The 17,009-nt window shown below is 48.0% G+C and overlaps 1 protein-coding gene across 1 annotated transcript in view; it reads right to left on the bottom strand.

Annotated features, from left to right (window-relative positions):
* Window positions 1-17,009, bottom strand: part of ACY3 (aminoacylase 3) — a 486,199-nt gene that overhangs the window by 19,196 nt on the left and 449,994 nt on the right. Inside the window, exon 6 of the mRNA XM_075349151.1 lies at window positions 7,669-7,778. Coding sequence (XP_075205266.1) covers window positions 7,669-7,778 — 110 coding nt within the window. The remainder of the gene's footprint in view (window positions 1-7,668; window positions 7,779-17,009) is intronic.

Below are 17,009 nucleotides of genomic sequence, written 5' to 3'. Positions count from 1 at the left end.
AAGATTAAAGTCCACATGAGACACCCAAAGAACCTAGATAACTTGGAAAAGATCTGCATGGAGGAGTGGGCCAAGATAACTCCAGAGACCTGTGCCGGCCTGATCAGGTCTTATAAAAGACGATTATTAGCTGTAATTGCAAAGAAGGGTTATTCCACAAAATATTAAACCTAGGGGTTGAATAATAATTGACCCACACTTTTATGTTGAAAATTTATTAAAATTTCACTGAGCAACATAACTTGTTGGTTTGTAAGATTTATGCATCTGTTAATAAATGCTGCTCTTGTTTGAAGTTTGCAGGCTCTAACTTATTTGCATCTTATCAAACCTGCTAAATCTGCAGGGGGTTGAATACTACTTGTAGGCACTGTACATGTCCAGTACCAGCTCTCTGCCTTTGCCCCAGTTTCTGTTGTTTATGTGCTGTGCTAATACCATGTGCACAGTGCTGGAGATAATTAGTGAGCTCAGTTGTTCTACTAGTGTAGACAGGTTTGCCACCAGGAATTTCAAGGCCCATTACTAATACTGACAACATTTTCGGGCCCCCTTGAGACTCCACCTAGGCTTCAGTCCAGCTCCGCCTCTACCCCTGAAACCTTCCACAGTCCCACCACCACTCTTGGAAAAACTCCGTTTTTGTAATACATCCTCACCAATCACAAATTAATAGTTCCCAGCAAACACCACCTGCCGGCTGAAAATATATATATATATATATATATATATATATATATATATATATATCTAATATATAAAGCTCAGCGTGTGTGTGTGTGTATGTATGTGTGTATGTCCGCTAAAGGAATTTGCACTGTCGCATTTACAATCACGAAATTTTGCACAGGCGCCCCATGTGACCCAGGGAACATAGACTATGTTTGGGCAGGAAAATTTAACCCTGTGCTTTCCAGTTACTCTACAAAAATCCTGCAGCCATTAAACTGAATGGAGCTGGGAGCTGCAGGCTCTAAATAGCAACTGTCAGTGGTTGCTATAGCAACAAAATAAACTGTTAGTATAACAAGCTTATGTGTGAGGTAAAAAGATGTCGGTGGGGAGACGGATAAAGAGAGACAAACACAGACAGAGACAGCCGGGCAAAGAGACAGCTGGGCAAAGAGACAGACCGGGCAAAGAGACAGACCGGGCAAAGAGACAGACCGGGCAAAGAGACAGACTGGAAAGAGACAGACGGGCAAAGAGACAGACCGGGCAAAGAGACAGACGGGCAAAGAAATAGCCCTGGAAAGAGACAGCCCTGAAAAGAGGCAGCCGGGCAAAGAGACAGACCGGGCAAAGAGACAGACCGGGCAAAGAGACAGACCGGGCAAAGAGACAGACCGGGCAAAGAGACAGACTGGAAAGAGACAGACGGGCAAAGAGACAGACGGGCAAAGAGACAGACGGGCAAAGAGACAGACGGGCAAAGAGACAGACCGGGCAAAGAGATAGACCGGGCAACGAGACAGACGGGCAAAGAGACAGATGGGCAAAGAGACAGACGGGCAAAGAGACAGTCCTGAAAAGAGGCAGCTGGGCAAAAAGACAGCCGGGCAAAGAGACAAATGCCCAAAGAGACAGACGGGCAAAGAGACAGACTGGAAAGAGACAGACCGGGCAAAGAGACAGACGGGCAAAGAGACAGACGGGCAAAGAGACAGACGGGCAAAGAGACAGACGGGCAAAGAGACAGCCCTGAAAAGAGGCAGCTGGGCAAAAAGACAGCCGGGCAAAGAGACAAATGCCCAAAGAGACAGACGGGCAAAGAGACAGACTGGAAAGAGACAGACCGGGCAAAGAGACAGACGGGCAAAGAGACAGACGGGCAAAGAGACAGCCCTGAAAAGAGGCAGCTGGGCAAAAAGACAGCCGGGCAAAGAGACAGCCCTGAAAAGAGGCAGCTGGGCAAAAAGACAGCCGGGCAAAGAGACAAATGCCCAAAGAGACAGACGGGCAAATAGACAGACTGGAAAGAGACAGACCGAGCAAAGAGACAGACGGGCAAAGAAATAGCCCTGGAAAGAGATAGCCCTGAAAAGAGGCAGCCGGGCAAAGAGGCAGCCGGGCAAAGAGACAGCCGGGCAAAGAGACAGCCGGGCAAAGAGACAGCCGGGCAAAGAGACTGCCGGGCAAAGAGACAAATGCCCAAAGAGACAGACGGGCAAAGAGACAGACCTGGAAAGAGACAGATGGGCAAAGAGACAGATGGGCAAAGAGACAAATGCCCAAAGAGACAGACGGGCAAAGAGACAGCCCTGGAAAGAGACAGACGGGCAAAGAGACAGCCGGGCAAAGAGACAAATGCCCAAAAGACAGACGGGCAAAGAGACAGCCGGGCAAAGAAACAGATGGGCAAAGAGACAGCCCTGAAAAGAGACAGCCGGGCAAAGAGACAAATGCCCAAAAGACAGATGGGGAAAGAGACAGACGGGGAAAGAGACAGCCGGGCAAAGAGACAGAGAGAGAGACAGACAGACAGATACAGAGATTGAGACAGATAGACGGATGCAAATACAGACAGAGAGATAGAAACAGCCAGACAAGGAAAGAGACAGACAGTGAGACAGACAGCGACACACAGAGAGAGACTGGGAGAGAGACAGAGAGACCGTTACTATCCCGGGGTACTACAGCTAGTGTGTATATATATATATATTTATATATAAAATATACAGTACAGACCGAAAGTTTGGACACACCTTCTCATTCAAAGAGTTTTCTTTATTTTCATTACTCTAGATTCATATTGAAGGCATCAAAACTATGAATTAACACATGCGGAATGATATACTTAACAAAAAAGTGTGAAACAACTGAAAATATGTCTTATATTCTAGGTTCTTCAAAGTAGCCACCTTTTGCTTTGATTACTGCTTTGCACACTCTTGGCATTCACTTGATAAGCTTGAAGAGGTAGTCACCGGAAATGGTTTTCAATTCACAGGTGTGGGATTTCTTGCCTTATAAATGGGGTTTGGACCATCAGTTGTGTTATGCAGAAGTTTGGTGGATACACAGCTGATAGTCATACTGAATAGACTGTTAGAATTTGTATTATGGAAAGAAAAAAGCAGCTAAGTAAAAAAAAATGAGTGGCCATCATTACTTCAAGAAATGAAGGTCAGTCAGTTCGAAAAATTGGGAAAACTTTGAAAGTGTCCCTGTGCCGCCCCTCTGCAGCAGTCGAACCGCTCGGGTCCGGGATGGTTACTCGTGGCTTGAGTGTCTTCAGACCCGGGGGCTTGGGGCCACTCTCAAATGGAAAAGAGGGGGGCATTATTTACAAGGGAGGGAGAGAGTTTGTGACGCCACCCGTGGTGTGCGGTAATGGGGATTACTGCCTCTGCGAGTACCCGGGGGAAATGGAATGGGCGCAGCCAAATAAAGTTTCCCTCCACGGGAAGAGAAGGCCCCGGGACTCTGGATAGTGTGGTGCAGGGGAGCGCAGGGCTTCTTGGAAGCAGGGGAGAACTGTGTACTCACTCAGGCTGCATCGCTGATGAAAAGCAGACTCTGACAATAAGGTAAACCAAGTCTCTGGGTGCCGCTGCCCTCTAGGGGGAGCCCGTTCGGGTATCCGCCTCTTATAGTACTGCCGGGAGGTCTGGAGCCTGCCTCCATACACAAATTAGAAGTGTTCGGGTGGCCCCATAGGCATAAAGCTGTCCGGGCCCCGCTCCCTACTGGTGGTAGTGGAGCTGTGCTCTCAAGGGCTCACGCTTGGGATTTCTGTGGGCTGCGTGTGTTGGAAAACCCTACCCCCCTCGTTGCGCTAGTGCCCCTGATCTCTAAGCTTCTTGGGGACAGTCCATAAAGTCACTATCCTCCGCAGGTTAATTGCCGGGTTGCTTGCAGCTTCTCCCCGACCTAGGGTCCATTACCCCGCCGTGCTTTCAGTCCCGGACAGGTTATTTGACTTGGGCTGCTGACCGTCCTTCAAGACAAGGTCTAGGCACCCAGTCCCAATATCCTGCGACCGGGTCTCCAACTCCTCCGGGCCCAGACCACCATCTGCAACCCAACCTTTAACTCTCTGGGAGCAACACACTCCCCAGCTCCTCGCTGCTCGAGGCTACCACTCCTCTATTTTACTTCCCTGCCACCAGTCTGCATGACTCCTAGGTGAGTGGCCCTATTCCAGCTCAGCAGCCCACTGGTGTGTCTGACAGGGTGCAGTGTGAGGTGTGGTTGGGATTTTGGATGCTGATGGAGGCAGTACTATAGGTTGGAAACCCAGAACCGAGGGGGGTTGAGTCCTACACTAAGAGGTAAAGAGCGTGCAGTACCCTGTGATGCCCAGACTAGTCCAGGGGCGTCACATTCCCCCTTGGTTAAACGTAACTCGTCCCCGAGCTACAGGACATCCAGAGGTTTATTTTTGTTTAAATGAAAAAAAAGAAGAAGAACATTTTTTAATTCACAATTTCTCATCCCACACAGGGGAGGCACATTACGTGAACGTTACTTAACCAAAAACTCTTAAGCGGGTTTTACACGCTGCGATCGTACCTGCCCCCGTCAGTTGTGCGACACGGGCATATTGCTGCCCGTGTCGCACAACCTCGCTTACCCCCGTCACACGGACTTACCTGCCCTGCGACGTCGCTCTGGCCGGCGAACCGCCTCCTTCCTAAGGGGGTGGATCGTGCGGCGTCACAGTGACATCACACGGCAGGCGGCCATTAGAAGCGGAGGGGCGAAGATGAGCGGGACGTAACATCCCTCCCACCTCCTTCCCTCCGCATTGCCGATGGAGGCAGGTAAGGAGATGTTCGTCGCTCCTGCGGTGTCACACACAGCGATGTGTGGTGCCGCAGGAACGACGAACAACATCGCTAATGAGAAGAAAACGATTTTTTTGTTTCAGGACGACCTCTCCTCGGCAAACGATTTTGGCCGCTTTTGCGATCGTTTAAGGTCGCACATAAGTGTTACACGCTACGATATATCGTTAATGACGCCGGATGTGCGTCACAAACAACGTGACCCCGACGATAATTCATTAACGATATCGTAGCGTGTAAAGCCCACTTTAGAGTTAATTTTAATTAAAAGAACCATGGGAATGCTACCGGTTGTAGCGGTAGTCGGTGGCTCAGCCTACTCCACTGCAGCCCCTTCCTCCGACAGTCCGTTCCCATTGTTCCTATCCCTTCAACCCGTCACCCAAACAACCTACACCCGCCGCTTCCTACTTGGGTTCCATGACAGGGTTGAAGTCTTGGAGGTTCAAAAGACGACTCTGGTGGGCGCACGAGGCGCAACTATATACAATGGCACAAGTTCGTGCTGGCTGCTGCCAGTCCCGCAGCCACAGTCCATATTTAACTTTTTAATAATTAGTAGAAAATCAGGTGACTTTCCCGGATAATCAGCATTTTTTTTACATTTTCAAACATTACTTATCATTTTCAGAAAAATAAACTCAGTATAAAACATAACATTGAAACTAGATAGCCAGGTTCCGCTACCATTACAGCCCATAATTCACGGCAGAGGTGGCATAGCTTTCTTATCCAGGAGGACAAGCTTCTTTACCTCCAGGGCATACCAGTCCCGCTCTCCACAATGGCGGCAATAGAAGACCACCTCTCCCGGCTCCAGGTTCCGACCTGGGTGCCCTCTAGGGAGGTGCTCCTTCACATCCCTCCGGGAAACTAACACTACAGCCGTGAGGCCCGCTTCCATAATATGAACCCCCATCCCTTAATGGTGTCAAAGCGCTCGACCAGGCCACGGTACCATGGCCCTCTGGCATGGAAGGTGGCGTTCCTCAAATGGTCTTTTTCTCGGTTAGTGCGGGCAGCAATTTCCCGTTGTCGCTGTTCTCTGGTGGTGATCTCTAGATGCAGCCATTGCTGCTCTCTTTCCCAGTAAGGGGCGTTGGCGTCCGGCCTCGCCTCCCTCACTGGCACTGGTTGCAAGTGGACTCCAGCGGCCCCTGCGGACACCAGGATGCCGCGCTGCGGTGGATCTGGCTTCTCCACAGGCTCTGCCTCCGCTACGGTGAGTAAAGAAGCTGGCTATTCCACAGCCGGGATTGCAGAGTCCGGGTGCTCCGTATCGGGGTACGGACCCGGCAATGTGGCCGGGTCTGGTCGGGCCGGTACTGGGACAAGCTCTGTCGCGGCCTTGTCTGGTGATAAGGTCAGGGGGTTTGCAGCCTGCGTTTCATAGATGGGGACTGGAGGTTCCTCTGCCGATGTTGGTGGTAGCCGCTCGGTGTCCGCCGAGGGCGAGGGTGATGGTGGCCAGATGCTTGCAACGGTCAGGGGCAGACCGAATCCTGCGGCCGGGCAGGCCGGGTCAACCGGGACTGGGTAGCTGCTTACCCGCTCCTCTTGTGAGACCTCAATCTCATGGGCCCGCACCGCCACAGCCAGACTCCTCATCTATTTCCTCCAATGTTCCAGGATGTACAGAAACTGCGTTTTCATCCTCCTGCAGAGCTGCTCGGTTTCTTGCTCTATCCAGGTCGTGGTCCCAGGAGCAGTGCCCTCTGGTGACCAGTCCCTTGCTGCCGCCATCTTGCCTCTGCGGTGTTCAAGAACTTTATGGCAGAGTCCTGGCATCCCTGCTCCACTTCCACTGCTACATCCCGTAACGCTTCCTGGTTTTTTCGACAGCCACTCACTCTCGCGCTGGGGAACCCCGGGAACGTCCGGTTCTGGCCACGCTCTCAGGACGAGGGGCGGGGCTTCAGCTTTGTGCGCTTTTGGTCAGGAAGATGGCGTTTTGGCGCCAAAGATCACGGAAAATGTCGGGAACGGGATCTTGACACCGCAGCTTGCATTTTCAAGGCGCACGTCACCCAGGTTAGTGGGCCCCACAATAGCAGCGGTGGTGCCACATCTCACCACACATTGTGGGTGGCATCACAGACAGTTTACGGAAAATCCCGTACAAATATGTCCCCTTTTATTTGAAGTGTCCGCACGACCCCCGGGTCCGGTAGAATCCCTCGAGCCACACTGCGGATCCGGATCCGAGCAGCCGGGCTGCTGGCACAGCGGCGGCACACCTCAAAAACTGGCATCACGAACAGGATTGTAACCCATCCACCTACCTGGTGGAAGTGTGACTTGTTCTGGACTGTCAGCGGTGCTCAGCTGCAAAAATTTTGAAAAGCCGCCATTTTTGTCGCCATTTTTGGGCGCGAAAAATGACAACCCAGCGTCTTCTTCCCCGAGAAAGGGCGCGAAGTTGAAGCCCCGCCCCCTGGGAACACGGCCGGAAGGAAGTAACACCCTGAGGCCGAAAACAAAACTAGAGAGCCGCATCTAGAGACTGCTCCCTAAAAACCAGGGGGGCGGGCGAAAAACTGCGGCATGTGACCCAAGTAGATAAGAGGCAGGGACACCAGGACATGATTATTTGGTCATGAACAATATAGGATAGTCCCACATAATAAAGCAAATACTTGCAAATCTACTTATTCTAAATGTGAAACTGTTTTAAATTGTTACATGTGACTGCTGCAGCCAATCACTAGTCGAAGTGGGTACACATTGGTCACCCATGCAGCCAGTGATTGACTGCAGTGGAAAAATGTTCATAGCTGCCGGACGTACAACTGTTATTTCCAGAGATGTCACAGGAACTCTTTAAATAGGATATTTAAAAGATGTGAAGATAATATGAACAACTGTAATTGATAATTACTTGTAGGGAAGGGTGTACAACTGCAGACACTTCTCCATCAGGTGAAAGAGGGAATTCTACATGACCAACACGCTGATAAACATCAACTTCAAAAGCTGGAAATTCAGTTCCTTGAATGCAAAATAAAGAGAACATTATTACTATTGCACAGTAAATACATTAATAGTTGAGTATAGGGACATACATCTAAATCCTGTGGCCTCATAGCAGAATTTCTAGTTGTCCCCCCAACCCCCCTCAAAAAATAATAATATTCAACTGGGTCACAGAAGAGCATATTTCTCAACTTTACAGCCATTGCAAAGCAATTTTTCTCCTATTGAAGCCCGTAGATTCCCCTATTATTACAGCCATGAAGTATGGTGGAAACAAAATTGCCCCACAAACACTGTATGATACCCCACAATAAATTCCTTCACAGTACCCTCCACACTCACAGTATGATGACCCTACTGTACCCTCTTTCAACTACCCCAGCAATGAATAGTGACCCCAACACAGTACGATCCCTAACTGTGACCCCCACACAACCCTCCATACAGTATAAAGTGCTTACATAGAGTATAATGGCCCCTAATATCCTCCAAATAATATAATGGCCCCCACACAGCCCTCCGCTCCACACATACCTTCACACTATGCTTACATACATTATAGTGGCCCTCAAATAACTCAAGATAAAATATAAAGGCTTACTCATAGCTCTCCAAATATAATGGCCCCACAAAGCCTTTCATATACTATAATGGGCCTCACTTAGTCCTCCAGATAGTAATGGGCCCCACATAGTCCTCTATATAGTATAATGCTCCCCTCTAGTCCTCCATAAAGTATAATGGGCCCCACATCGTCTTCCATATCATTTAATGCACCCCATAGTCTTCTTTGTATTATTATGCACCTCATAGTCCTTCATATATTATAATGTACTTCCCACAGTCATCCATATATTAAAATACATTATCCATAGTCTTTCATAATGTATAATGCACCCCATAGTCCTCCATATCGTAAAATGCATCCTACAGTCCTCAATATATTAGAATACACTCCCCATATTTCTCCATATATTATACATATATTATAATGTACCCCCATAGTCCTCCATATAGTATAATGCACCCCTAGTCCTTCATATAGTTTAATGCACTCCCCATAGTTCTCCATGTATTATAATGGACACCCCTAGTTCCCCATATAAAATAATGCACCCTGGTGTTACTCCATATAATGTAGCTCCATATTCCTCCATATAGTATAATGCATCCCATATTCCTCCATATAATATAATGCACCCCATATTGCTCCATATAATATAAGGTAGCCGCATATTCCTCCATATAGTATAATGCAGACCTCATAGTTCTCCATAAAAACAAACAAAAAAGTGAGCCGGAGTATGAGATGGTATGACCATGGAGACCATGTTCACACTGGCAATAAGACAAAGAGAAACCAAGGAAAAAATTGTGAAAACATACCCTGCTGTAACTAAATAAAAGCATAGTGCATATAAACATAGGGTACTTAGTAAACACTGTTTTTGATCAAAAAAAGCATCAAGCTATCCCACCAACGCCAAGGTGTACCCAGTTGGGATAGTACCTACACTCTCTAATATTAAAACCTTACCATGGGTCTAAAATAGGCCTCAATGTGGCTAAGGGCTGAGAGCGACCGGGTCCCAACAGGACACACACAGTCAGGGGGATTCACAGAATGAAATGTCCAGCTCACTGAGAAGGGGGCCACTCCCTGTTTGTACTGTTGTACAGTTTTTTTTGTATTCAGTACAAACAGGGAGTGGCCCCCTTCTCAGTGAGCTGGACATTTCATTCTGTGAATCCCCCTGACTGTGTGTGTCCTGTTGGGACCCGGTCGCTCTCAGCCCTTAGCCACATTGAGGCCTATTTTAGACCCATGGTAAGGTTTTAATATTAGAGAGTGTAGGTAGTATCCCAACTGGGTACACCTTGACATTTGGTGGGATAGCTTTATGCTTTTTTTGATTAAAAACAGTGTTTACTAAGTACCCTATGTTTATATGCACTATGCTTTTATTTAGTTACAGCAGGGTATGTTTTCACAATTTTTTCCTTGGTTTCTCATAGTTCTCCATATAGTATTATGCAGCCCCATAGTATTCCATATAGTATTATGCACCCCTTACATTCCTCCATATAGTATTATATAATAATAATAATTTTATTCATTTATATAGCGCTATTAATTCCAGAGCGCTTTACATACATTGGCAATACTGTCCCCATTGGGGCTCACAATCTAGAGTCCCTAATTGTATGTCTTTGGAGTGTGGGAGGAAACCGGAGTACCCAGAGGAAACCCACGCAAACACGAGGAGAACATACAAACTCCTTGCAAATAGTGTCCTCGGTGGGATTTGAACCCAGGACCCCAGCGCTGCAAGACTGCAGTGCTAACCACTTTACCACCGTGCCGCCCCCTTATTACTCCATATAGTATTATGCAGCCCCCATAGTCCTCCATATAGTATTATACAGCCCCTATAGTCGTCCATACAGTATTATGCAGCTCCATAGTACTCTATATAGTATTATGCAGACCCCCATGGTCCTTCATATAGTATTATCCAGCCCCCTTAGTCCACCATATAGTATTATGCACCCTTTATATTCCTTCATATAGTATTATGCAGCTGCCATAGCCCTCCATATAGTATTATGCAGCCCCAATATTCCTCCAGATAGTAGCATGCAGACGTCAGAGCGCAGACACAGTGACTGGTGAGAGAGGGAGCACCCCCCTCCCTCTTTCAGCATTGCTTTTGTGGCGCCCCTGACCTGGTCAGGCACCACTGAGTACTGCACCCATGCTGGGGACAGTACAAACAGGTAATCCAGAAGGCTGACCGAGGTGTGACTACACAGGCGCATAGTGATCAGGTCTCACACATGTACCTTTGAGAGGACCCCTGGGGATCCCAGGAGGGGGAAAAGCCTTCACCTCCACTGGAATAGTGGAGGGGGCCAAAAGCCTCCATCTCCACTCAAGGGGTGTGGTAAGAGAGCCTGGTTGCTAGGTGGCGTAGGCAAGAACAGGAGAGGAGGAGCAGTGAGCCGGCTCAGTGCAGAGTCCAGGGAGCTCAGAGAGGAGCAGACCCCGGGGCTGTTGCAGTCTGACAGCGTCCGCGCAGTGGCTACCGACGGGGGAGAACGGTCACCTAGGAGTGCTACCCGAAACCCATCTTCAGCTAGAGAGAGAGCACGGAGTGGGAAGTAAGGAGACTGCTAGGGAGAACCAGGCCCAAACGGGCGGCAGATCCCGGAGCGGGGATAGATCCACCTTTCCCTGCTAAACCTGCCGGTGTGGGGCCCTCAAAGCCCACACCACAACACCTAAAAGCCGCAGCCACGTAGCCACAGTTAGGGCCCATAGTTCACAGGAGGCAAGCAGCTGGAGTGATCTGGCCCAGGCAACAAGCAAACGGCAACCGAAGGGGAGAGAGGCTTCAGCAACTTCCCTGGGTGACCCCCATAGGGACTAAAAGTCGGGGTTACCCCAAACCACCAAGGGCTAAGGAAGGCGAGTTGGTAGTCACCATCGACAGTCAGCCTGAAGGATACCTGGTTCCAGCCTGGTTCATCCCAGCTACGCCCGGGTTACTCACCCTGCCATCTGAAGTGAGTAAAACCCCTGAAAGACATTCTGCGTGTGTGGAGTTATTCTGCGCCTTGTGGTTCTACACACCTACACAGGGTCCTGGGGCTTGCCTCACTCTCAGGAGGCAATTCCAACTAACTGCACTCACCATCAGCCCCAGGCCTCCCTTAACCTGCAGTGGCGGTCCCCACTGACCGCAATACTGAGAGTGGCGTCACGACAAATAGAAGATTTCCTACCGGTGACAAGATCCAGACTGACAGCGGAGTCCCTGAAGGTAATGCACCGACACAGCGTGCCCAGGGCCCGACACTTTCAACTGTATCAGCATCTGCAATGCCTATACAATTGAAAGTGTGATACTGGGTGGGGGCACGGGCCCCATAATGGTTGCATGGTCTGCCATCATTTGCAGTACATCACTGTTTGATTATTTGTTCATAAAGTCTATAATTATCCTAGATTCCTTTCCTGTATGGAGCTTCAGACCAGATTCCTCAACTGCTAATCAGGTAACTCACAGTTAAAAAGAACCCATGCAATTGAAAATGCAGTCCAATCTGCAGGCATCACTTATAGTGCAAAAAAGCTGAGCAGAGTGGCATCTATATTTGAGGGAAAAAATTAAGTATAATTTGTATTTGATTAATTTAGATTTATGATCATTCTGGACTTTTCAGTCAAGCAGTCAGACAGTGACGGATTTTATCTATGCATATACACTTATACAAAGAAGGCTTTCATACACTGAATTGGAGTGCCCAAATGTCTGAAAAGCCCAGAATGAACAGACATATAAATAATGAAAAAAATACAAGTTAAACTGAATATTTTCAACAAACATATATACCACTCTGCCTAGCTCCTCCTGTGATATAGCACAATGCCTGTATTATACTGAATTTTTAATATGACAGATTCACTTTACATTTTGCTTAATTTCTCACATAAGTATGTAATAACCATAAAGAAGCCTAAAGTAACTGAATCCAATAAACACCAACATACTGCACACACCTAGGTTTGCTTAGAGACTTGCAAAAGAACAAATATATTAACCATATTAGATCAGGGGTCTCAAACTCAGCTGGATGTATAGGCCGCATATAGACAAAAAAAATTGAGAGGGGCCGCATTCTTTGCAGGACAAAGTGACATTTTTAATGAATCCACGTTTTTTTTCTATACATCTTTAGATCACTTTTTTGAACATTTTTTGCTTGTTTATTAGAACAAACCTGCACTTTTTTGTTTAGTTAAGTTTATATATAAAAAAGCATTTTTAATGGTGCAAAAAAAATAAATTTTATGCTTTATTTTGAATTTTATCACCTTTTTGTAATATTGTTTCAAAATTAGCAGCATCATATAGTAATCTTAGCCAACATCTTGTAGTAATGTCCCCATCTGTGTGGCCTGTAGTAATGTACCCCATCCTGTGGTATTGTGCCCAGTAGTATTGTGCCCATCCTTGTAGTATTGTGCCCATCCGTGTGGTATTGTGCACATCCTTGTGGTATTGTGCCCATCATTGTGGTATTGTGCCCTATAGTATTGTGGCCATCTTTGTACCCTGTAATTTTATGCCCAGTAGTATTGTCCTCATCCTTGTGGTATTGTGCCCATCCTTGTAATATTGTGCCCAGTAGTATTGTGTCCATCCTTGCAATATTGTACCCACTAGTATTGTGCCCATCCTTGTAATATTGTGCCCAGTAGTATTGTGTCCATCCTTGCAATATTGTACCCACTAGTATTGTGCCCATCCTTGTAGTATTGTACCCAGTAGTATTGTGCCCATCCTTGTATTATTGTGCCCATCCTTGTGGTATTCTGCCCTATAGTATTGTGCCCATCCTTGTGCCCTGTAGTATTGTGCCCAGTAGTATTGTGCTCATCCTTGTAATATTGTGCTCAGTAGTATTGTGCTCATCCTTGTGGTATTGTGCCCAGTAGTATTGTGCTCATCCTTGAAGTATTGTGCCCAGTAGTATGGTGCTCATCCTTGTAGTATTGTGCCCAGTACTATTGTGCCCATCCCGGAGACTACAGCCCCCCGAACCTTGATCGTGGGCACGGGCAGCTGCGGTCTCCTGAGGAGGAGACTTGCGGCCTCACAGGTCAGGACCTGCCTTGTCCAGGACACAGCGGGTCCTGATCGTGAGCACGTACCTGCATGTTGCGGCCCGTAACGATTGCAGTTCTATGCCCAGAGGTCGGTGCCGGCAGGACTTTACTACAGTGGAATCATTTGTGGTGCTGTGCAGAGGAGCTGTCTGCGTTATACCATTGGCTACCGCCGGCCAATCAGATGCAAGGAGGTGACCATGATTCAGCGACGTCACTTCCTTGCATTTAATTGGCGGGCAGCAGCCATTGATATAGTGCAGACAGCTCCTCTGCGTGGCACCGCAAATGATTCAATTGTAGTAAAGTCCTGCCGGTGCCGACTCCCGGGCATACAGCTGCGATCTCTCACGGGGTCTGCGAGCTGAAAAAAGCAGCCTCGGGGACCGCATGTGGCCCATGGGCCGCGTGTTTGAGACCTCTGGTTTAGTTAGTAATGAATCGTAACTAATAAGTATATGAGGGTTACCGAGATAATGGTGGTAGTATGAGGGGTCACAGAGTTTGACCTTAAAGGGTAAATATTATTTACTTTTCAGGATAAGCTGTCATGTATATGTACAAGAAGCATAACATACTGAATAAATATATAATGATCACATAGTATCGCATATGAGTGCCATGTACAGAACTACACTCTTTTATGCATCTTGGAGGCTATCAATAGGATTACTACTGGTTGTCTGAGGAATGCAAATTAAATATACTCGTAGCAGCAAATCATCAAGATCTGTTGCTGGCAGCTCCTTTTTCAATTTCCGAAAAATGACATCCAAAATGTGCACAATCGCAGATAAGTCTGGAGATCCTATGATTAGGTCACACAGGTGTTCACAGTAGTACGAGCAACATGCACCCTGTCATTGTCATGTTGAATAATATAGCTCCTGGGACACTGGAGAAAAGTTCATACCACTGGTACCAAGACCAAATCAATGTAATACCAAATTTTAAAGTGTACCTGAAATTAAGGAATCTTCAGCGCATTGCCCATGTGGATAAAAGCGGGACTCATCAGTGAAACGTAGAGATGAGCGAACCTCTCGAGGTTCGGTCCGCTGAGCCCACCCGAACAAATGGTAGGTTTGCCGAAACGAACCCGAACCATTATCGAAGGTTACGTATGTAACATATAAGGTTATACCTACGGTAGGTAGGTTATACCTACGTATAAGGTTATACCTATGCACTCACGATGGTGGATCATTACTCCAGATTCCTGTTGGTGGTACATGTCAAAGATCTAACTGCCAGCACAGAGGCGAAGGCATTCCAAGCACACTTTTGCAGAACGCATGGATATCCAGACCAAGTTCTCACAGACTAAGGTCCCACGTTAGAAGCTGAGATCTTCAAGGAATTCTGTAGCCTGTACAGATGTAGGAAGATACACTCTAGCCCCTACGATGCCCAAACCAATGGGATGTGTGAGAAGATGAGCTATCTAGTCATCAACCTGTTGAAGACTCTACCACTCGAGGAGCGGAACCAGTGGCCTGAAAAACTGCCTGATCTCGTTGACATTTACAATAATATTCCTGTGAGCTACACCAAATGTACACCCGCTTACCTGATGAGAGCCAGACCTGGGAGACTCCCAGTGGACTTAGAAATGGAAGTTAAGCTACCCGAAGCTTACTCGCCCGATGCGGATTGGGACTCGCGTTGCCAGATCCAGTACAAACAAATCCAGCACGAACTAGTGCCTCTTGTATATAGTTGCGCCTAGTGCGCCTTCCAGAGTCGCCTTTTGCACCTCCAGGATTTCAATTCTGTCACCATGGACTACTAAGGTACCTGGAAAAGGGGTGCCCACCAGGATTAGAGGTGGTATCAAGGATCCAGGTTGTTTGGGTGGCGGGTTGAAGGGAGAGGGACAATGGGAATGGACTGTCGCAGGAAGGGGCTGCAGCAAAGCAGGCTGAGCCACCGACTACCGCTACAACTGGTAGCAGTCCCCATTGTTCTAGCTAATGGACTCTGAGAGTTTGCAACGTTTAAGAGTATTGCCTACCCTATGTGGGATGAATATTTATGCATAACCTGTTATTCTTTTTTTACAATTTTGAAAAAAAATAAAACCTCTGGGTGTCCTGTAGCTCGGGGACGAGCTACGTTTAACCAAGGGGGAATGTGATGCTCCTGAATCTATCAGGGTGTCACAGGGAACTGCACCCCTGTCTCTCATAATGCAGAACTCACCCTCCATGGTTCTGGGTTCCAACACACTGGTATTGCTTCCATTAGCACTCAAATCCTAACCACACCTCACACCACATCCTGTCAGGCACACCAGTGGGTGGTGTAGCTGGAAAAGGGCCACCCACCTAGGGGTCAAGCAGACTGGTGGGAGGGAGGAAGTGAGTTGAGAAGTAGCTCTCAGAGAGTGAGGAGCTGAAGGAGTTGTAGCTCCCTGTGTGACTTGGTTGGGTCGCAAACGGTGGTCTGGGACAAGAGGAATCGGAGACCCGGTCGCAGGGTATTGGAAAAGGGTGTACTGACTTAGTCTTGGAGAACAGTCGGCACCGGAAAGTCCAGTAACCGGAACGGTACTGAGCACGGAGGGGTACAGGACCCTAGATCGGGGATTATCTTCACGCAACCTGATAATTCACCTGTGGAGGATAGTCTCTTTATGAACTTTCACCAAGAGCTCAGAGATCGAAGGCACCAACACAATGAGGGGGATAGGGTTTTCCAGTTTATGTGGCCCACTGAAATCCCAAGTGTCAGCCATCGAGAGCACAGCTCCACTATTTCAACATAGGGAGCGGGACCCTGACAGCATCAGGCCAAAGGGTCACTTAGGAACATCTACACAATTGTGCATGGAGGCAGGCTCCGGACCACTAAGCAGTACCAGTGGAGACGGATACCCGGACGAGCTCTCCCAAGTGGCAGCGGTACCCAGAGACTTGGTTTACTTCTGTGTCAGAGTCTGCTTAATGATTGCACCAACATCCACACAGCCTGAGTGAGTACACTGCACACCCTGCGTCCTGCCTGCCCGCATAGCCTGAACAACGCTATCCGCCACCTATCTCCAGAGTCCCGTGGAGGCATCACCATCTGGATGCCCCACTACATCTCCCCCGGGTACTCGCTTCGGCAGAGGCGGTACTCCCCTTAACGCGAACCACGGGTGGCGTTACGAACTATCCCTTGTAAATAACCCCCCTTTCAATTGAGTGGCCGGGGACCCTCGAGCCACAGCAAAACCGCAAGCAGATCCAAGCAGTTTGCCTGCTCAAGGGGGCGGCACAGGAGCATTGATGCAGTGGTAAAGGAAATCGGCAATTTTGTTATGGTCTGGGGGTGCGCAAGAGGGGTTTTCTTGACAATGGCATGATTTAGGAACTTAGGTTACATTTTGTTTAAGTGCAGGGGTTAATACTGGACCGGTTGTGGGGGTTCAAGGGATCAATGTGTTGGACGTGGGATCAAGGGTTCTGGCGTTCAGTGTTTCCAGGCAATTGTGTAACTATCGGATCAGGCAGTAAGTGAGGAAAGGGAAAAGAAAGATACTGTATGGCTTGATGATTCAGCAAAATGAGAGGTATATGTGTCTTTTA

This window comes from Anomaloglossus baeobatrachus, chromosome 5 (genome assembly GCF_048569485.1).
Source record: "Anomaloglossus baeobatrachus isolate aAnoBae1 chromosome 5, aAnoBae1.hap1, whole genome shotgun sequence".
Classification (NCBI taxonomy): Eukaryota; Metazoa; Chordata; class Amphibia; order Anura; family Aromobatidae; genus Anomaloglossus; species Anomaloglossus baeobatrachus.
The sequence above is the reverse complement of the archived record's forward strand: the minus strand, read 5'-3'. Positions and strand labels throughout refer to the sequence as shown.